Consider the following 22,260-nt stretch of genomic DNA (forward strand, 5'->3'; position numbering starts at 1 on the left):
AACCTAATCAATACACATGTTCAGTACATCTATAGGTTTCAAAAAACTTTCTAGAAAACCAACTATCTGCATTCCTGTTTTATTAAGGATTTTATTTACATAACCTTTGTAGTGACTTAAATACAAAGGCTTCATAAGTTAAAGCGATATATGTTCTATAATCCAAACTAATGCTGAAGACATGACAGTAACTTTCATGTGAATGAAAAACGATGGCCCTAACCCCGCCCACCCCTGCCCTAACCCCGCCCACCCCTGCCCTAACCCCGCCCACCCCTGCCCTAACCCCGCCCACCCCTGACCTAACCCCGCCCACCCCTGACCTAACCCCGCCCACCCCTGACCTAACCCCGCCCACCCCTGACCTAACCCCGCCCACCCCTGACCTGACCCCTCCTGGTTGGAGTCCAAGCCTGGGCGGGATGCCCGCGGGGCCCTCTCAGTTCTCTGTGTCCGAGGAGTCGGAGGGCTGGGCCAGGCCGGCCTGCCTCTTGCGGACGTTCCAGTGCAGGCACTGGGCCAGGCTCTCGAACCAGTCGTACACCAGGTCGTGGCAGCAAATGGACGGCACCGGGTAGCAGGACGCCGTGATCTTGATGCTGTGGAAGGGCAAATATAAGAAAGTGTGTGTGTGTGTGTGTGTGTGTGTGCGTGTGTGTGTGTAGGTAGGTGTGTGTGTAGGTGTGTGTGTGTGTGTGCGCGCAGGTGAGTTTGAGTGTGCGCAGGTGCGTGCGTGTGCACGGCAAAGTACCCTACATGCCTACGGAGTGTGCATGTAGGGTACATGACCAAACCGCACACAGTGTGGCGGCGCTCTGTGTCCACACTCACTGCTCCCACGGAACAAACTCCCCAAGAGGAAACGCACACGACATGGCTAGACATGTTGGGCATCGTCAGACATATTACGTTTTATTTACAATGCTTGGGCCAAGAGTTTGGTGCGAACGTCATATTTGGGGGCATGCAAGTCGTGTGTGCGGGTGTCTTTAGGATGTGGTGCTAAAGGGGGTCTCGCTGGGGGGCCGGTGGACAGAGCACCACTCACCAGTCTCCATGCTGGATCTCCTGCCTCTTGCGGCCATCAAACGACACCCAGGCCGTGTTCCTGGCGACGGGGGAGAGGGTGATCTGTGGGGGGGGAGGGGGGGGAGGGGGGGGGGGGCGAGGGGGTTTCAGTTAATTCATTATCAGTTATAGCAGTTATTAGTATTATACAGCCCTGACCCTAACCATGGTAAGGGTTATTCCGAACTTTATTTATTAATGTAGTAAGAAATACCTCAGTTAACGTGAAGACAATTAGAGTAATCTACATCATGACCTTCAGTAAATGCTTTCTAGTTTTTAGTGTACCCTTTAAAAGTAGGGTACGTACCCATAAAGATTGTATCAGCGATGTTGGATGAGGTCACTTCTGTTGGTATATGAAGCGAGATCCCAAACAACCAGAGCCAGCTCGCCCCTCCCTCCCGTGTTTCGTGCATCCAGTCAAAACTATCATGAACGCAGCGCCAAACCAAACAACACCCAACCCTGGTCGGTGATTGGTTGGAACACTATTTATTTTGGTTCTGAGTGGTTGGTAGTACCATTTGTTTTTGCGTACGGTCTCGGAGCACAGGCTGCCTACAGAGACGCGTTTTTCTGACGGCCTGCTTATGTAGCGGGCAGCCAGCGGATCGAGAGGAAAGATCAGATGGTTGTGATCATTTATGTTTCAGCCTAGAATCGCTGATACAACCTTTAAAAAGTAAAGTGTGTACCCTTAAAAAGTAAAGCGCGTACACTTAAAAAGTAAAGTGTGAAATGCCGGTCTCTCACCATGAGCTCCACGCCGGCCGGCACCACGATGGGCCTGAAGGAGAGCGAGTGTGGGCAGATGGGCGTCACCATGATGGCCGGGACGTTGGGGTGGATCATGGAGGCGCCCGCCGCCGCCGCGTACGCCGTGCTGCCCGTCGGCGTGGAGACGATGACACCTAGCACGGAGAGGGAGGGAGAGAGAGAGAGAGAGAGAGAGAGAGAGAGAGAGAGAGACAGAGACAGAGAGACAGAGAAACAGAGAGACAGAGAGAGAGAGAGAGAGAGAGAGAGAGAGAGAGATTTAGTTTAACGTACAATGTGAGACTTTTCTTCAGCTTTTTGTTTTTTAGCCTATACATGAATGTTTAATATTGTGTGAACAGCTTTGCCTAAATGCTGGTGGATATGATGATGGAACTCAATAAAGCTCAAGATATCCCTCTAGTGGGCCGAGCTGGTAACAGCAGGGTGACCTATTTACTCAAGGTAACCAGCAAGGGCTGTAACGCATGTAAAGGTAATGTTGCATTTTTATTAAAGGTTTTACAAAGAAAAATGTGATAACTGGATTCATTTTGAAAAAAATAGCTACTATCCATCCTGTCTGCGTGTGGTGGCATGGTGTAATTAAAGCCACGGGCCTTATCCACCAACCGCTGAATTCAACCCCCCTCCCCTCACTGCTAGCCTCCAGAACCAGCGGTGCCTCGTGGCCGCTCCCTCACCGTCGCCCTGCACCGACGTGATGAGACGCCCGTTCAGGTACAGGTCCACGTTGGACAGGTAGGAGGACGGGCCCCTGTCCACCACCACCTCGTTCAACACCTGCACACGCACGCACACACACACACACACACACACACACACACACAGACTATGTGAAGCAAAATAAATAACAACTGATACCAGCCATGATAACTTTCCCTCCCTAACGACATCACGTCACAAAGATGAAGATAAAAATAAGTCCCACAGGAGCAGCCACTCCTCTATCGCTTTACAAGTACATCCTGCAGCCGTTACACCCAAGCAGCCCCCCCCCCCCCCCCCGCCCTATGACGTTCAAACAGGCCACGTCGCAGGGCCATCTCCCCTTAACAACCAATCACAGCTCAACCAAAATGCTCAGGCTTGCGACTTCATGTAAATGGACTACATTTGCACGGGCTTTGGGGTTCAATAGGCGTCCGTTCATATTGTAATATCGTTATTGGAACACAGAGTAGACCCAGTGTGCTCGGAGGGGTCCAGACTCTGTAACCGTGGTGATCAGCCCGTTGCAGCAGACCTTGGGTGACTGGCCGGCTGGGCCCGACATGAGGTCACCCCGGCTGGGGGCCAGACCCAGACCGCAGCTGCTCATAAACCCCCCCACCATTGAGGAGGGGGGGGCGGGTCAGGGCAGGTGGTCCTGGTGACAGGTGTGTGTGTCTCAGTCAGTGTGTCTGTCAGTGTGTGTGTGTGTGTGTGTGTGTGTCATTGTGTGTGTGTGTGTGTGTGTGTGTGTGTGTGTGTGTGTGTGTGTGTGTCAGCTGGTCTGTGTGTGTGTGTGTCAGCTGGTCTGTGTGTGTGTGTGTGTGTGTGTCTCAGTGTGTGTGTGTGTGTGTGTGTGTGTGTCAGCTGGTCTGTGTGTGTGTGTGTGTGTGTGTGGCATGTTGTTGTCCGGGAGTGTCACACTCCGGCATCAGAGCAAACTCACATCCCTCGGCTCAGCCATTGCCACGGTCTCTACGGCAACAGGCTCAACAGAGCCCAACAATATCCCACCCCTCCCTCCCCACCCGACTTTTATTTCTTGCTCTTCCTCCAGCTGCTTTATTATGACTGTTGCCATGGCGACTCGGACATGGCCCCGAGGGCTGGTGCCTGCGTACGTCCTTGCGCAGACGGAGGCAAACGCGCAGATGGAAATGTTTGGAAGTCGATCGCCAAGGCAAAAACACACACTCTCATTCACACACACACACAAACACACACTCTCATTCACACACAGACACACAAACACACACTCTCATTCACACAGACACCCAAACACACACTCTCATTCACACGCAGATACAAACACACACACACACACACACACACACACACACACACACACACACACAGATGCCATCTTCCTGTTTGAGGGGCTCGGCTGGGGGACGGTTCTTGTCCATTACATCATTTGGCTGTGAGCTGAACAGCGGGGAGCTAAGCGGTGACGTTGGGTTAAGGTCACAGCAGCCCCGGGGGGAAATGCTCTCAGAACCGCACTTGTATCAACACAGCTGTACTGACCGGTCACCTGGCATCCCATAATAATGACACACTGCTCCAGCCCCGAGGACTGAGAGAAACGGGTGTCAGAGCAAGATGTGCTTAGACAACAGCTTGGGCTTCTAATGACTGTTATACAAAGGTAGCCATACTCCTATTTATAAATACACTGAATAGTAAGGACCTGGTAATAGTAACCTAATAGTATCAGCATCACATGCATTATTAATCAAAAAGGTACTGACCGCAAACCCTATTATCAAAACATTGACAAAGTGCATGAATGTCCACCATATGCAGTGAAGGCAGGTCTACACGGGTTTAACCTGCAAATAACATAACAGCGACCGTCCGATCTTGCTGGGTCTGAGTGGTAAAACATGATTTTTTTATTTTTCGTTTGATCGGTCGGGTCAGTACAACAGTTGAGAACGCTCGGACCACAGTGGAGAGGATCTCATCCCCACACAGGCCCAGACGGGTCCCTGCACCAGACGTTCCCAAAACAACAGAAATGACGGGTAGTGGGAAAGCAAGCAGATCTGATTGTTTTCTTTGGCACCCAAGCACGGCAAAATATAAATGAACAAAGCCTGGACTACATCCCAGCCGCCCGTGCTTTTTCTAATAACATATTTTTTTCAAGAAATAAGCACGAAGAGGCAGGATATAAACAGTGGGCATAAAAAGAGACCAAAGCCCAATGCTCTGCTAGTCCCACAGGTAACTCTACTACCAGATAGCTCGAATTTGTAAATTTGTCCAAAATATAAACCACGACTCCGGGGCCTCACCTGAAGCTGCAGGGTGACCTTGCCGGCGTCTCCACCAGGGGGTCCGTGGGGGCAGAGGAAGCCGTTGTGCTCCTCCCCCTGCTCCTCCCCCCCCGCCTGCTGCTGCTGCCCCCCCTCCCCCCCCTCCCCCTCCCCCTCCTCCTCTTCCTCATGGGGCTGCTGCACTGCAGCCTTCACCACCTTCACCTTCAGCCGGCTGCGCAGGGTGATGGCCGCGTTGCCTGGATGCACGCACACACGGGTACGCAGACACACACACACGGGCACACACACAGACACACGCATCGGCACACACACACACACACACACGTGAAAGTTAATGTATTTCAATGTTCAATGTTTTACGCTTAATTGCTTTGACTGCTTTTGTAAAAAAAATATATTATATGTATATCGATCAAAGCGCCCAAAGGAATTTTCTGAATAGAACCAATGTAGTACAAGAAGCATCGATTCAGTGGCCAGTTTGCTGATATTCCAACACATTCACCTATGAACCAATACATTCAAACCGTACTCCCACATACCTTCCAACACTTTGGCCACCTCCGTCTTGAATGACTCAAACTTGAAGGGTGTGAGAAATCCCAGCGAGCCCAGATGGAAGGCCATGACTGGAGGGACGCTGCCCTGAGACAACAGGATAAACCGTCAGCCTGAGGGTTCAACACACTGAATGAGGCAGGCACCGCCACTTTATTTATATAGCAGACTCAACGTGCTTCACATAGAAACATTGTCATGAAATAAAATTAAATAATATAATGGATAGGTAAAAGAAAACAAAAGATCTAGTAAAAAGTGCACAATAAAATTCATACGTAAGAGAAAACTGAAGGCAAAGTAAAAAAAAATGAAAGTGCAATGAATTTAAGATTTAGCAGAAAGCTAATGCAAACATAAAAGTCTTCCTTCGCTTTTTAAAAGTGTTCAGAGTTGGGGCAAGTTGTAAATCCTCAGGGAGTATATTCCAGCTATTTGTTGCATAGTAACTAAATCCTGCTTTCCCACGCTTCGTGTTTATTCTGGGGAAAGATTGGTCTCAGAAGATCCTAGCGGTCTAGAAGGCTTAAGTAGTGGAAACATTTCAATTCAAAGTGTGAGTACCTGGAACAGAGAGGACGCGTAGAGCAGAGTGCCGTCTCCGCCCAGGCAGATGATGAGGTCAATGCAGTCCGAGATGTCGTCGAAACCTGGGCTCCATTGAAACCAAACCAGGGATCAATTATTGGATCAATCACCATCGCACTCAACGCCTGAGGTAAGATTAACAAGACGTGTAAATCTCATCACCAAGGAATAGGGATGCACCGAATTTAAAATTCTCGGCCGAAACCGAAAACCGAAAATGAGGAAACCAAGGCTGAAAACCAAAAACCGAAACACCGTAAGAAATTATTATGACAATTATTAGTAACATTTAGGGTTGCCGCGGTATACGGTATTAGGTTAGAAAGGTTAAAAGTCTGGCAGTTTGTCTTTGCACTGTTTTATTTTTGATGTGTTTTTTCATAAAAAATAAAATATATACAAACCTAATAGATAGGCTACCTAATAAAGCGTTGGAACACGCAAGACCGGTAACCATAGCAAAAAAAAAACGCAAAGCTCAATCCCTACGAGAGCTCCCCGCGCTACGGCCATCCGGAGGCGCACAGAGCTTTTGGCCGTTATATTATATATAAAATTATATTATACTATTCGTTATACCGATAATTGGCGTGCTGCCAGACGCTGTCACTGAGTGTGAGAGGAGAGTTCACGGAGAAGATGGCGGTTGACCTAGTTTCAAAGTTTATACCGTTTATACTCGATAATACAACCCTAGTACCATTGCATTTATGGCTATGACTGTGTACTAACTTCGTTAAAATCAAGGCATTGCAATTTTTGCAAATCGCTATACGTGGGTCTTTCTCAGAAACATTGAAAAACGTCCACACCGCAGACATATTGGCGCTTCCAGACAAGCGTGTGCTTCTGTTTCGGCCGTGTTGTTTTGGTGATAAAAGTATTTCGGCCGAAAACCGAAAATGCGCTTTTGTTCCATTTTCGGCCGAAATTTTTCGGTGGCCGAAAATTCGGTGCATCCCTACCAAGGAATGTACACATCAAATATTTGGGTTTATTATTTTTTGGAGAAGGCTCACGGGGCAGGTTTGAGAGTTGTACTGAGAGATCAGCAGACAACGATTTAAAAAAATAAATAAAACTCTCTCTCTGCTCTCTCCCTCCTGATGAATCCGAACCATTTAGTAGCGATGCATTCACGCTATTGTGTGTCACCTGCCTCTGTCAGCTGACAGCGGCAGGCATGCAGTCAACTGGACGAAACCTTCTCAGAGCAGTTCACTCACTAACAGCTGCCTAAACAAGAAATCTAGCGCCTAAATCTTACCTACAGCACCTTTAGTCCAACACTATTAGTTAGCCTGGACTAAAAGTAAAACGTACCAATCTGAAGACCTTTTCAGTTTCTGAGAAAATACCGCATCAAACAGATGCATCAAACAAACATGCACTTGGGCAATGATGGTGGGCATGAGGACAGACAGTGGCCCCACCTTCTCTGAAGGTACAGAGTTGGTTACAGATGGATCCAAACAGCTCGTCGTCTTTAAGGGTGCCGTCCTCAACCACTCTGCGCTCCACATACACCATCAGCTGCTTCTCCTTGGACGCACAGACGGGATTGGTGAACACAAGACATGTGACGCGCAAGTACTCGAGTACTCATGTACTCAAGTACTCGATCTGGATGTTTTCGTTGACTGACATTGCCTAGAGTTAAACGTTATTTGTTCAGTTATCTTCTTGACTCATTTCTTATTTGTTTCCTCATGAGTCCTACCTGGATAACTGACTGAAGCCCGGTTTTAGATGACCCGGTTCAATTAATGAGTTTCAAATTGCACTCGATCGCCCTAGATCTTGATCTTGAAGGCATTAGATAACCACAGATTCACATTTCTCTTTTGTGAGCAGTGCTCAAGTAGTACTTAAGTAGCACACAATATCACAGGAGTACTTCAAATATACTGAAAACGCACATCCATAGTCAACATACACACGCTCCCCCAGTAAACACACACATCAGCTAGCATGAGTGGACAGTAGGGCTGAAAGATTTGAGGAATAATATAATTGCGATAATTTCGACCAATATTGCGATTGTGATCCAGTATGTGATTTAGTTTTACAGTTCCTCATGTTCTGTATTGTTCACTAAACAAGCAATAAATCATTCTATAATATGACCAACATAACATTGGAAGCAGTCAACATATAATTATGTACTTAAATATAAATACGAATCTTACAGATCTCCTGTCAGTAACAACGTTTTTGTACTTTGACCGATTAATCGGTCAGCCCCGGAGGACGGGATAGCGGACAGGGCAGCGGACGGTACCTCCACGAGGTAGCGGCAGAGCTCCTTGAAGGGCTCCACCAGGCTCTCGTCATGGATCTTCCTGATGACCAGCACGTTGGACGGGGGGTTGGTCCAGGTGAGCCTCTGGCTCGCCGGGTCCTGGATGTGCCTGGAAGAACACAACAAACAGTCAAAATCACACACACACACACACAAACCGATCATAGACACCGCAGGTACAGATTATAGGTTCAAAAGGGGTTCAAGGGTGGCACAAATAACAAACCAAATCTCAAGAAAGTAAAATATTAAATAAAATATTAAATAAAGTACTACGATGTAATTGTTGCAGATTTTCGGTTTGTTACACGTAAAATGTGGATAGGGTACGGTAGGATTTAGAATTGGATCACGCATTATTGTTAGATATCAACGTTAGAGATGAATGAGTATTACCTTCGGTCATCCATTCATTCATGTTAGATACAAGGTGGATATGAGGTCCAAACTCCAAACAGAACACACTTTCGGTTTTTCTTCCATCTGCGTCTAAACAACTGCCTGTGAATCTGTAAATTCGTATCTCTCACCATGCGTGACTCCTTCCCTTTGATTCGTTTGAATGGTAGATGGCAGACATGATGGTAAAGAGCTCAGAAAGTTTATTCTCAAACAGGTCCAAGGCTGTTGTGGTATGGCCTGACAAACTGACAATCCGGAATTTGTTGAGTCTTCAATGGACCGTCCCACTTACGGGCAGCACCCAATCACAGCTTGCCCATGGCCATTCTATGTTATCTTTTTTCTGACAGGGAAGTGTTGTGCAAGCTTCTGTGTCAATGTCCAAACAGGGCGAAACTAACTACAGAATCAAAACAATCAAAACACGTTTTTCATGTGACGTTCTTTGTGTTCAAACCTAATGTGTTTGAACACTGTCATTACATCAGCAATCTTACATGACTGAAGTGGGATTGGGTAGAATACAGGCTTTGGGTCCAAAGTGGGTGGCAGGGTATGGTCCATGGAGAAAATGGGCTCTCCTGTAAAAGGGAAGTAAGAAGCAAAAATATATGGGTAGATGACAAATGGGGGTGAAACAGAAATTTTTAAATTTCTAAATTGCTTGAGAATTATATGAATTTGTAACGTTCAAATACTGACGGGTTTGAAACTGCTAGAGGTTAGCAGATTTTTTTTCTCATTATGGAATTTATTAAGCTTCTCACAAAGGTCCAGACAAAATTGACATGACATAACCATAAAATTCAAATATCTAGATGTTATTGATTTAAAATAAAAATAAGGTATGCTTAAGTTTAGGAAGTATTCTCAAAGAATGATAATTCAAATTCTGCATATGAATTATTTTCACAGCAGTTTTTATCACTCGCTCCCGTGGATTATTTTGGTTATATTATGCAATGTTTTCAAATTACGGTAACATAATTATTAAAGCTAGTAGTAGTAGTAACAAATATTTAATTGTTTTTGAAGTGATGTCACACCACAGGACGAAATGGGACACTATATGAACATTTATGGTGACATTTATTGAATAATTTTGTAACAACAACAAGAGAAATTGGCCATTCTGGAGGCATCACTTATAGAACAAATGATCAGACCATAATGACAAATTGTTAGAGACAATATTTAAAATAAGATGTAGAAATTATTGTAGGTAGGATGCAGGTGAAATGGCAAACTTATGTGTTGAACATGAGCCAGTCCAGTTTGGTTTGTTTTGCAACTTGACCATAGGGCTCAGGCTCGGAAATTGTACCAACTATTTCACTCAGAGTAGTAAATACTATCCTCTTTGTAGGCCACTTGAAGGCATTCTTCTTCCCATGTTGGACAATACAGTTTACCTGTATTTCATCTCCCTGCATTTTCAACACTTGGCCCACACATCGCTTCTATTCATATTTCACAATGATGATCTTTCCCACTTCCAACACGTCTTGGTCACTTTCAACATCTTCATCCAAGAAGGACAGGATAGGTGGTCATCTCTTGAGCTGGACTGTCAGTGGTCATTGTGACTTTGGTGAACTTGAAGCAGCCACACACTTTTGGATAGCTGCAGAAGCAACTTACTGCCCTATGAAACACCTCCCCTGGTGTGTACCTTTGCCTTTTACAGCTGGGAGGACAGGAGGGAGCAGTTTGTCAAATAATGCTATGTCCTATTCCTCTATGCATTTAATGAACCAGATCTGCCATCCGCTTCAACCAAGCTCCAACCCCATCAGGAGCTCATTTTCCATGGCCCCGTTCACTGTAATTCCAAGCGAGACACTGGATCCCCCCGGTAAATGGCACAGTACTCAATAGGAAATAATTTCCCTTATTGTGATACTGTGTCACAGGACCATCACTGATAAGGTGGAGTGACTCAAACTGTGTGTTATGCTGCATTTTCAAGCACACTCATCGTGCCTCAGAGATTTTGAGACGGTTGCAAAACTTTGAATGGCCATTTTTGTGTAGGCAACCACTGTATGTATGGTTACTTGGTTTATATTTCCACCAAAGTGGAAAGATTGAATTTCTGTGTTCAGTTTGCATCCATCATTTTCAGAGAAATCTACGTGCAACACCAAATTGTTTTCTTGCCATTTCCCCTTTAACTCCCTCCTTTTGGCTGTTTGGTGCATCGAATTAAATTGTTGGGATGCAATTGATTCCAGAAGATGCTGGAAGGTCTCTGCCAGCTCTCCAAACTTGAAATAATCCCAATTTGAGTATTTCCTCAATCAAACGGCCTGTGCATACATTCTTGCACAGCTATTGCTTCTGTTGGCCTGGTCTCTGTTACGTGCTTGGGCCTGTAGCGGGCAAACTGCCGATAAGACATTTGCAGTGTGGAGCTAGATGCTTGGTTGTATTCGGAGGGTAGCTCACTCTAGGTATTGGTTAGGGTTAGGGTTATTAGGGTTATTTTTCCGGCCTACGGTATCCCTTATCCCTGCCATGAGCCTGCTGTTCTCATCCCTGGAAAGAAAGTTGCTGACTTGCTGTTTTTTTTGTGTTGGGGCTCTTTTCGGCGAAGGTCTGATGGTAGGTTGGCATGCTTTCTTAGCTTTATTCCAGCCGTGCTTTTGAACCCTCATCTTACTATTGACTTTTTCCATGCCATCCAGCATTGCTATTAGCTCCTTGTTTTTTCTTTCAAGACTCTTCGTTTTTGCTGTCAACTTGGATTGAAAAACCTTTTTGGGGGGACTTGGAATTGGGGAAAGAGAACCATGAGCAGGAGAAAGATGAAATGGACTAAAGGACTCATCAAGTTCTTCATGTGATGGGGGAGTGATGTCCAAAATGGCTGCCAGATCCTTCTTCTTCTTCCTGTTCCTTGTTTTTGTATTCTTCCATTCCACACGAAGCTTCGCTCTCTTATGTTTTGGGAGGCTGGTTATGTTTCGTGGTTGGATTTCTCCTTTAGGTTTATTTTCTTGATATCTGTTGACTGAACAGAGACAGCAGTTACAAATGATCACCTTGGAGAATGTTTAACCAACTCCATTTCCCTATTATAAACGTATTCACTTTCTTCTTCTCTCCCTAAGGATCTCCTCATGCTTGTCTTCATCCTGCGCTAACCTTTCCCAGTACCTCTTTTTCATTTCTTTCGCCTCAAACTGACAAAAATCTCTTTAAAAACAATGATCAGGTAACTGTTACTGTTGACTGTTGTGTTTAATATATGTTAAGTATATTTATAATATGTGTAATATTGATATTATGTGTTTAATATATATAGAGAAAGATATATTTATATGTATGTTTAATATAAAAAAAATTGGGCAGTACAGTAACTGAATAAGTTCATTGTTTTAAACCAAAATATAATTCATTTTTAAAAATATTTATATTTTTTCTCGAGCTAGAGCAGTCACACCACAGGACTATCAAAAATGGACACGTTCAAGGTCTGACTGAAACTATGAAATGTATCAAATTTATAGAGATTCAAGAGATTGACACTCACCTTTCAACCTTCGTAGCACATCGAAACTTCTGGGGGATATCCTGGTAGGGTGCTTGACTAATGGTGCGTTTCTACCGGTGGGTGCGGTTCGGTTTGCAAAGGTGCGGCACGGATCGTATTTCCACCGCCAAAAGTGGGTGTTACCCGGACTGAGTCGTACTCGTTTGCTGACAGGCCCTCCGTTGATAGGACGACAGAATCGTTACTTCCGGGCGACACGGTGATAAAAACAAACAAACAGTCCCCGGGAGGTATTATTCTGGACAATGGACATGTCGCGCAAAACTTTAACTTGGGCGAACATGGAGATGGAGAGGTTCCTCTGCATTCTTGGTAAGGAAGACGTGCAGAGGGAGCTTGATGGAGCAGTTTTTATTGTTTTTATTTTATTTATTGTTTTTATTGAGCAGGCTACACCCTGTCGCGCTGCTATGATGTCACGATGTTTACGTAGCTGCCGCGGCGATCGACATAAGGCCTACCATAAGGGTACTGTCGACGGTGGAAACGCAACCTCGGAACTGGGCTGGGCTATACCGCCCCCTCACTACCGGACTGGGGCGAACCGAACCGCAACCTCCGGTGGAAATGCGCCATAAAAGACCCCTATGGTCATCCAAGTAACTGCCATTCCAAAATCTAAATCTAAGTCAATATTTTTTTAGTACTTTTTTGCATTTTGTAAACTTAAGTTAATTAGGTAAGTACGTACAAAATAATGCTAAGGCATTTATTAGCTGCTCCAAACATTTCTGCTTTATCTGACTTATATTTACATTTGATGAGTCATCAATTTTACTGTCCCACCGCAGGGCATTTTGCATTTTCACCTTCAAATAAAAACACAAAACTTTTGCATTCAAAATCATAATTTTTAAAGGGGACATATTATACCACCAGGTGTGAGTGTGATTAGCCTCACCTGGTGGTACAATATGTCCCCTTTAAGTAAAATACTGTTATATATCACAATGCCAAATAATGGTTTAATGTGAAAATGCATTTAAATTAACATTTATGCTCATTACAAAAATATCATGCGACACGTCATCTATTTGAAAATAAATGTCATTGAGCCCACTACAATAACCACAGTTGGTTTGGCAAAGTGTAGCACGTAGCAAATAGCGATGGGAACTTCGGCTCTTTTTAGGGAGCCGGGTCATTTGGATCAGCTCACCAACAAGAGCAGTCTCGTTCGGCTCCCAAACGGCTCTTCATATTACCACCTTTTATAATTCAGCCAAATGTAGCCCGTTTGACTTATGATTTGTATGCGTAGGCCTAAATATCACTTAAATTATTCAATACATCCTATTATTGTTAAAAAGTAAAAATTCAATTTTCTAATATCAATAAATTGCTGTAGCTGATGGTTTTCATATGAGCGCAACGCGCATTCCCACCCCTCGCTGCTTGCTTTAGGGTAAGATCCTTTTCTATCCCCACTTTATTGGTTGCATGCATGCACGTGACAGTCAGTCACTGCACACACGCATAGCATAAACGGAGCAACCGTAGCACGGAGATCTTCATATCATTCTGCCTAGGCAAACTATATATATTAGGGATGGGCGTGAGGAATCAGTTACTCGAGTACTCCTCGTTACAAATGAACTCGGTTGGTGGACAGGCAAACTCGAGTTTGCATATACACACAAACAAAGTTTTCTGAAGCAAATGTATCAAATTTCTGTGCGGCGCCACTAACGCATGCCATGGGCACAAAGCAAATGAAATGTATCAAATTTCTGTGTGGCACGTGCCGTGCCGTGTGTAGGCACGGCAGAATTCAAAAAGTTAAGAGATGGCGGTTAAAGCAAAGCGCAGCGAAGAATTGAAATAGGCTACTTTAAAGAAATAGGAGATCATAAAGTGAGAAAAATGTGTTTTGAAATTTTGCAAAAATAAATAATGAATACTCTGATAACTCTGACTGTTGTGATGGAGAATAAGCATTTCATGTTTGGTTGGTAATATTGCCGTTCATCATTAGGCCTATTCCTGCTGCAGATGCGTCGCATTCTAAAAGTAGATTTGATTAAACGAGTACTCGATTGATCCTCGAGGAATTCCTTCGATCACTCGAGTTTGGAATTTACTACTCGTGCCCATCCCTAATATATATATATATATATAAAAATTAAAATAAACGGCTTGCGGTCGGGAGCCGACTCCCATCGTTCACTGAGAAGAGCCGGCTCTTTGAACCGGCTCGTTCACGACCCACCCATCACTAGTAGCAAACCTCTTGGGAGAGCCATCGTCTGCCGGCTCTGTTGCGGTGCTGGTCTGGGCCGACTGCTCTCGTTGCCCGGGTAACCTCCGATACCCAGTCTCCTGGAGCGACGGTTGTGACTGTTCGCCCCCACGCGTCTGTGACCTCTTCCCCTCTCGCCGTCTCCTCGGCGACTTGGACCGACGCTCCCGGTGTTTGGAGGTCCTGGATGGCTGAGGCCCCTGCCCGCTGTGGCCTGACATGGGCACCCCGATTTTGTCCGACTCTGCCCGACTGTCCATATTATCTACATGGTAAAACAAAGACGGAATTCATATTTTAATAATTAAGTATTAATATTAAATTAATAAAAACAGACCAAGCAAGAGAAACATCACACATGTAAGGGTTTCTTCACGTGAAATATTATTGAATCGTAATCACAATGGTCGATATGTGATTATTTTAGTAAGATTGTTTTATGATATCATTGTATTGATTGGGATAGGAAGTGGTCATCGATAAGGCAACGATTATCTCTTCTTAAACCTACAGATCAACTTATTAACTTGTATCTCGCTCATTATGGGAAATTATAATGCATGTTATGACTGTACACCATTAAATAAAGTCTTATATAAATATCGGTAAAATTATTACATAGCGACAACACTAATTATTTTAAGTACACTGAATCCAATACATGGTCATCAGCTCTCTGGTTGTTGTGAAGCTAGTGCGGAGCTAACAGACCCTCCGTGTCCGACCCTTCAGCTCGCCTCATGGGGTGTTTGTATCAGCTGCCAGCTCATCGGCAAGCGAGGAAAAGGGGATATCTCATAAATGAACCCTACCCAAGCAATAATAATGTTTTGTTAAAGGCGAAACATTGTCGCCAAATTCAGAAGCAGATAGCAAGAAAAGCCAACATCCAAACGGAAGTGATGTTTTCGATGGACGATTAGTCAAGGATAGAGAAGCCAGACACGGGGTGGAACAGCGCCGCTTCTGCACCTGGTGTTCATATTTTGCATTCCCGGGAAAGGGGGCATAAAGGGACCAAAAAACACACATGTGTTTTTTGTGTGTTCATATTTTTTATGTAACGAACTAAGGGGATAGCATACATTCTAAACCTAACCTCCTTACATTTTGACCTGATGAAAAACCTTTTGATAAAGGCCTAATTGAAAATGTAAACCGATTTGGTATAGCAATGTATAGGCTCTATGGTTTTCTTGAATGAGGATTATAGTAGGCCTAACTGTAGATTTTAAGAACTACTAGCCTCTGAAAACTACTACCACAGTTATTGGCGAGTTTCAGCTGGATACTACACATTTGCATCTTGTTTTAATGTCAAAGCGAGACAAGAAAATATGCAAATTCTTACTTTGGTTGTGTCTGATACACAACTTTGCATCTCAGCTGAATGAAGGGAATTCACTCCTTGTCAAAGTAAGGCACTAATCAATATTTAACAAATGTACTTGTGTGTACAAATCACAGGGGATCCTTAATAGGCATGTTGTAGCATGGATTAAACCAATATAAATTATTATTGGCAATCACTTTTACCCTTGTATTGCAGACACTACGATTTTAGTTTCGTATTATGGAAATAGAAAAATGAAAAATAAAATAGTGGATAATGTAGGTTGTCTGGATAATTGTAGGCGCTGCACCACACCTTGCTCCCACCTTCCCACTCATCGGCTGAGGCTGAGCCAATAAACCGGTTGAACCAGTTAATCTAGCCAGTCAAGGTTCAAATATGATTAATGTTTGCCTTGCCGTTTGGAACGTGTGACTTGGACGTAGACGATGCACTTGAGGCTGTATGAGGAAAGTCTAGACCATTGCATTAAGTAAGGTAAATTCCCTAATGTTTTATTATTTCTTTCAATTTGCACATTTGGCCGTGCCCGGCCGTACTTTGCCGCGCTGGTTTGCCTTTCCACTACCAGTTTAAACGCGCCTGTGACGTGCCCCGCCGCGCCCGACCATGAGCGAGTTTGCCCGAGATGGACCATCCTCAAAGTGGGCTGCTGTGACGTCAGCCCTGGTTGCCTTTCAATATGTAGGAATAAAGACCTATCTATAAAAATACAATAAACGGTGCGTTCTTGTGTATGAGGCGCATCGCCATGCACGACGAGTGTACGGCTACCGTTCTCAACAGCATGTTTCTTTATTAGTCGTTCGTTAAGCCTATTTAAGGGTTTATCAGCTAAGGGTAATGAAGGTTTAATAGAACAAGCAATAGGCCAAGCGCGTCATCGGTTAAAGACAGACCTCCAAGCGGGAAGCCGGTTGTTATAAAGAACGCAAATCCCAGCCACGCTGGGATTTACATTTCAGTACCGTGCCAAGCCAGCCCTCTATTAAACGAGACAGGCTTTAAAATAATGTTGGTTTGACTGGGCATATTTGAAAAGGTAGGCCTATTTTCCCACTAGCCTGGGAACAAGACCAATGTGCGACCTCGAGAAAAAAAAGATCCAAAGGTAGAAACCGAACAAACAAACAAAATACATTGTTTTGATGAACAGGTCGAAGTATAATTTAGGACCATTGAATTCCTCGATTCCCTTATTTTACTTGGACCAAAGGGGTTCCAGCCCCCTCCCCTGGTGCTTAGGCATGGTATTCCAGTCTTTTTTTACTTTTCGCTGTTCCGTACTGTTCTCTCTATTCCTCTGCAATAGCTCTGGTTTGGCAGTTAGTCTGCTGCACAATGGGTGATACATTTATTCTTATGTACCTTTCTGGCAAGCCACACCTTGTCAACATAGGCTGCTGGAAGGAAGGCTGCACCCCTTCGGTTTAAAATCCTGCTCAACGTCGCAAAAAAAGGCAATACATGATGATGGAAGCTATTGTTTAGGTGACCTGCATGAGGGCAACAAAAGGTAATCTAAATACATTACATGTGTTGTCTTTGTCTCTCACATTGGGTCCCGTCTTGTCTTTTGTGAATGGACTAGTTCACAAAAAATGAGTTTGGAGAGATCGAATTATTTATTGCTGGTCGTGACAGCTGCAGTCTGCTTTAGCAGGTGCTGGATACAGGGCATACAGCAGTATGCAGACACCTGTCCTCTAGGCTAGGCCGCGTAGGGTTTTCTCAACAGAAAGGGCCTACAGAAGAACAGATTTAAAGTAGTCCTTGTTAATTGCGGTCTCTCTGTGTTGTTTACAAGAAAGTTGGGTGTAAAATTCGTTCAACTAGTTGTACCAATTTTTTAACGTACAATGAACCAAATAGAAAGCTTTTTTTTTATCTAGGGCAAATAAAAGATGACATATATATTTCAATAATTTATGTTTTTTGTACTGCTTCCTGGAATATGAATAGCTTATTATGAATAGGATAACAAAGATATCTATATTTCTATAAAGTTCCGATTTTTGCATTGTGGATCCCATGCAAAAGGATAGCTATGGTCAGTGTGCTTGAGTAACGCAGAGCAACAAAACAGGGATGAAGAGTAATATTGAAAAATTGTCGTTCAATGTTCATGGAAAGACTGCCAACAGGGCTTAAGTTCACATTCTGTTGCTCTCCATGGGAATTCTGACTATACCAAAAAAGGCGGAACAAAATTGGAGGAACCAATTCCCAGTTTCATCTCTCTGCTTCCGTGTTCAAAAGTAAATAATTGAAAGCGGATCATTATCATTCTCCTCTACAGGTGTGTAACACTCGGGCAGAGCTCAGCTAAACCATGCACATTTCAATCCCCTCCATCCTCGTGTCTCTCGGGGTGAAGTGTCTCCTGAACTGGGTGATGGTGGTCTCCCAGAAAAAGGGGAACGTCTGCCGAGGCTTCATGGGGGTCTTCGGCGTGTCCCTGGCGCTGGTCGACACTGTTCTGACCCTGTCCCTGACAGCCCTCCACTTCCAGGCTGACGGAGTTCTCTTGGGCGTGCGTCTCACCAGGCATCACGTGTGCCTGCTGTCTCAGCTCGCCGGACAGATCTACGGCGTGTTGCAGTGGCCCGTGGTGGTCCTGGGCTTCCTGGATTGTTACGTGACGTTGAGTGGCCAGGGGACATCCACCACCACCACCCCCATCACCGCCAGGCTCCACAGGGCGGCCCCTGTACCTGCAAGCACACTGCTGTGGTGCTCAGCCCTGATTTACCTGTTTTTGCTGTCAGATTTCTACCCGCCGTTGGGCGAAGAACACCCATACCAACTGCACCGATGCTGGGTCTTCCTGTCGTCCCAGGTCCTTCATGTCGGCACGGTGATCGTCCTGGCGGTTGCCTGTGTGCTGGCATACTTGCACAAAGAGCACAGGAGGACTGTCAGGAACTTTAAACCTCGGCTGCCTTCGCCCGGAGAGCCTCTGACGGAGAGGGACCGCGGAGCTCTGTCCAGGAGGGATGTTGTTCAGCAGGCCTTGACGACACTTCTTGACACGTGGACTTGGTTCCTGGTGGGGCTGGCGGCTCTTTTGCTGCTGCTGCCGGTTGGAATACCGGGGTACCTGAGTCTGAATGTACCCTGGCTCTGTTTCCTGAACAGTGTTTTGACAGCAGTGGTTCTAAGCGCAAGCTGTCCAGCCTCCAGGCTAACACGAGGCCTGGCCGCATTTCCGCTGGACAGCTTCTGTGACTGGAGACTTGGTTGTGGTACGGGGACAAATGGAACATAGCGACCATGCAGCATCACAAAGGGGAAGCACAGACCGGCAAACCTCAAAGCTGCATAGAAGGCAGCAAAGGGGGGGTGGGAACTGACACACCTAATAAAAGTGTTAATGGTCTAATGGACACATAACATTTTTTAGATGATATGTTACTCTTGCTTTTGTATTTTTCCTTGAGGACTACAGGAATGTACCTTTTGGCTTTATACTATTTTGGTCGAGTCAAAGTGCCTTATAAGGACATTCAGAGGGAGACATAGCTGAAGACCGGATGTGGTTGTTGCATCAGACTGTTGAGTGGAAACTTGATATTTCTCTCTCGCTCTATATATATATATATATATTTGTTCTATATGACATATACATATATATAGAGAGAGAGAGACAGAGACAGAGCGAGAGAATTTAATCCTGCAACGGCAGACAAGTTGTGTAATGTGATTAGGATTCTAATAAAAACTTTTATCAAAAACAAACAAGTGCTATTGCATCAATAACCTCTTGTTTTCTGTTGTTTACTCGGCCTGGCCACCTGGTTGTGACTTCTTCCTTCACATGCCAGCCGCCAGCCCTTATCCTTTAGATAACTTCTTTTCATATACCTTGAAAATGTGCATGTTGATCCATTTATTGCTTACTTTATAGCACAAACTGGTTGAGTGTTAAAATCCTATCCAAATATTTGATGGTTAGGCCTTTATATCGACTTTATAAGCAGGAGTCTAAGGCCATGGGTTGAAGTTACGTTAAATGAACGTATATCTAATCCAATTAACAGAGAATGTTAAAGGAATTAATTCATGCCGGCTTAAGGAAGAGAAATCATGTGAAATAAATGTTTGTGTACGTGATGCGAAACACTGATGTGAAAAAGGTAAGAAAGACAACACAACATCACTATGACACTACAGAACTTTACTTGAATTTGATCCAAGTGCATTGTCTATACAGGATATATTTACAGTATGTGAAATCAGGGCAGGGCAAAAATATTGATGTCAACAAAAAAAGGAAGAAAAAAAAAACACTAGATACAACTGAGGTATTAGCTAAAAGCATTTACAGGTATGTCATTTTCTAGTAAATATGAATCAGGATAAACGGTTAGAGATGCAGTGTCGTCTGCTTATAAAACAACTTTTTTTTTCTTCAATATATCACAACATGAGGTAGGAGAACAGTGTCTCGATTCATGCAAGAACAAACGCCTCATCACACGGCTTGGCAACAACGTATGCAACGGTCATACACGGACACTGCTGTTTCACTTTCAGAAGAGCATCGAGGGAGAGTCAAAGAAAAAGAAAATGAACAAAGCCATAAATATATTCATATATATATTTTGTTGAAATCTTTCTAGTAGTTTGTATGTCGGTAAGGGTGTATAAAATAAAAAAAACAGTGTGCCCTTTTCCTAGTCACCAGTCGCGCACGCGATGCATACACTCGAACGCAGCCTTGTTTGTGCTAGCTCCCTCTCTCTCTCTCTGTCATAATGAACGTCATAATGCTGCTGGCAGGAAACGTTCGGCCAGCAAAAGCCACGCCCAGCATCAACAGTTCAGAGGTCACCTTGCATGTGCGTAGAGGGAGTCGGAGATAGAGTGTTGTCTTGTTAAGATGCCATTATGGCCTTTACCACCGTGTGGTGGTCGGGGGGGGGGGGGGGGGGGGGGGGGGGGTTGGTGCGGACCCGCCATTCAAATGGCCAGGTAAAGCGTACCTTTATCTCAGTGAGTAAGGTCAAAGTCTACACCCCTATAGAAACTCTGTACAAAGCATAGCCAACATCCTACCACCCACCACCACAGGGTGCTGGTGGACCCAGCACATTGTTTTACAAGTTACTCCTAATCTTTTACATAATGTCAAATTTTTCATCTTTCAGTCCATTTTCTCAGCATCACATACAATGGATGCAGATATAAAGCGACCCCTCCTGGTTCAAAATGGAACTGTCATGAAGGAAAAAATATGAAAACGCAGGGATACATCAGACATACCCCTTATTTTTTTTTTTTAAAGAAACGGGTAACTTAAGTTGACTGCTGAAGGAGGTAATTGTGGCATGAGCAACACTAATACTGATAACAGTGTGAGCAATGTCATCTCAAAAACACCATTCTCTGATAGCACATACCGTGTGTGTGTGTGTGTGTGTGTGTGTGTGTGTGTGTGTGTGTGTGTGTGTGTGTGTGTGTGTGTGTGTGTGTGTGTGTGTGTGTGTGTGTGTGTGTGTGTGTGTGTGTGTGTGTGTGTGTGTGTGTGTGTGTGTGTCAGATACAGGAGCCCCTCCATTTTCAAACAGCTCACCGTGTAGACAAATTGCCCCTACCCTCCCACAAACACACACACGAACGCTCAAAGATCCATACTGTATCCAAATCACGCAGCCCTTCATTTTGAAGGCCTCCTCTTTTCTCTCGTATAACCCATTCTCTTTTAAAGATCGATTTAAAAAAAATTAGATGGATATAGATATATCTATATCTATCCATATATCTCGATATAGATATAGATATAGATAAAGGCCATCCACTTTAAGTGAAAGTGTCATCATGCATGTGAACATAGTCAATAGCGTGTGCCTTTGCCAAGGTGGGGGACACCGTGAACATTTTAAAAACAGATCAAATTACTATTCAACAGGGTTCAACAAAACACAATTTTGATTGAAAACATGCGAAAAAAAAAGTAAATCTCAATTTCCAAATGCAATATTTTTTTTCTTAACATTTTTTTATTTTTACTTAGGGCAGGGGTTCAGCTGCCTTAAAACAAATCCTGGAGCTTAATAAATTACAATTTAACAATCTATCAAGATGAAATCCACAAAAGAAAGAAAGAAAAGGATCAGTTAAGAAAAGGGTGGAGAACTGTGAGAACGCAGACCTTTCTTTTCCTATTTTCACCTGCGTGTTCTTTCCCACATCTCAGAACAAAATTATGCTTTCCATTCCGCACACCAACTGATGCTTGTCGCCGATGGCAACAGTGAAACTCTGGCTTTATGTTTTTTTTTTTCGTTTTTTTCTCAACTTGGGGTACAAAAGGAAAAAGAAGAAAAAAAAAATCGGAGGCAACTTCAAGCCTCGAATATCCGTTGTGGTCCAGCTATTATAACCTTTTGAAGATTATTTATATAAGAACATAGT

The 22,260-nt window shown here is 44.2% G+C and overlaps 2 protein-coding genes across 7 annotated transcripts; one reads left to right on the plus strand and one right to left on the minus strand.

Moving 5' to 3' along the window:
- Positions 1-376: 376 nt before the first annotated feature.
- nadkb (NAD kinase b) lies at positions 377-15,422 on the minus strand. Of its 4 annotated transcripts, none has more exons than XM_056597034.1 (12): positions 15,302-15,422; positions 14,478-14,754; positions 9,192-9,275; positions 8,272-8,401; positions 7,424-7,532; positions 5,967-6,052; positions 5,387-5,489; positions 4,860-5,080; positions 2,532-2,631; positions 1,825-1,982; positions 1,049-1,131; positions 377-599 (listed from the first exon to the last, which is right to left on the minus strand). In XM_056597034.1, the coding sequence occupies exons 2-12, from the start codon at positions 14,747-14,749 to the stop codon at positions 440-442; spliced, it is 1,506 nt and encodes a 501-aa protein (XP_056453009.1). In that variant the 5' UTR covers positions 14,750-14,754; positions 15,302-15,422; the 3' UTR covers positions 377-439. The 4 variants fall into 4 exon arrangements, with proteins under 4 accessions (XP_056453009.1, XP_056453008.1, XP_056453006.1 ...); XM_056597033.1 differs by having other exon boundaries at positions 15,227-15,422; XM_056597031.1 differs by having other exon boundaries at positions 15,201-15,422.
- Positions 15,423-16,230: 808 nt separating this feature from the next.
- Positions 16,231-19,740, plus strand: gpr160 (G protein-coupled receptor 160). 3 transcript variants are annotated; one of them, XM_056597671.1, is made up of 3 exons: positions 16,231-16,320; positions 17,224-17,359; positions 18,143-19,646. In XM_056597671.1, the coding sequence occupies exon 3, from the start codon at positions 18,176-18,178 to the stop codon at positions 19,109-19,111; it is 936 nt and encodes a 311-aa protein (XP_056453646.1). In that variant the 5' UTR covers positions 16,231-16,320; positions 17,224-17,359; positions 18,143-18,175; the 3' UTR covers positions 19,112-19,646. The 3 variants fall into 3 exon arrangements, with proteins under 3 accessions (XP_056453646.1, XP_056453647.1, XP_056453645.1); XM_056597672.1 differs by lacking the exon at positions 17,224-17,359 and having other exon boundaries at positions 16,237-16,320; positions 18,143-19,740; XM_056597670.1 differs by lacking the exon at positions 16,231-16,320 and having other exon boundaries at positions 16,590-17,359.
- Positions 19,741-22,260: the final 2,520 nt, after the last annotated feature.

This window comes from Gadus chalcogrammus, chromosome 8, assembly GCF_026213295.1.
Source record: "Gadus chalcogrammus isolate NIFS_2021 chromosome 8, NIFS_Gcha_1.0, whole genome shotgun sequence".
NCBI lineage: Eukaryota > Metazoa > Chordata > Actinopteri > Gadiformes > Gadidae > Gadus > Gadus chalcogrammus.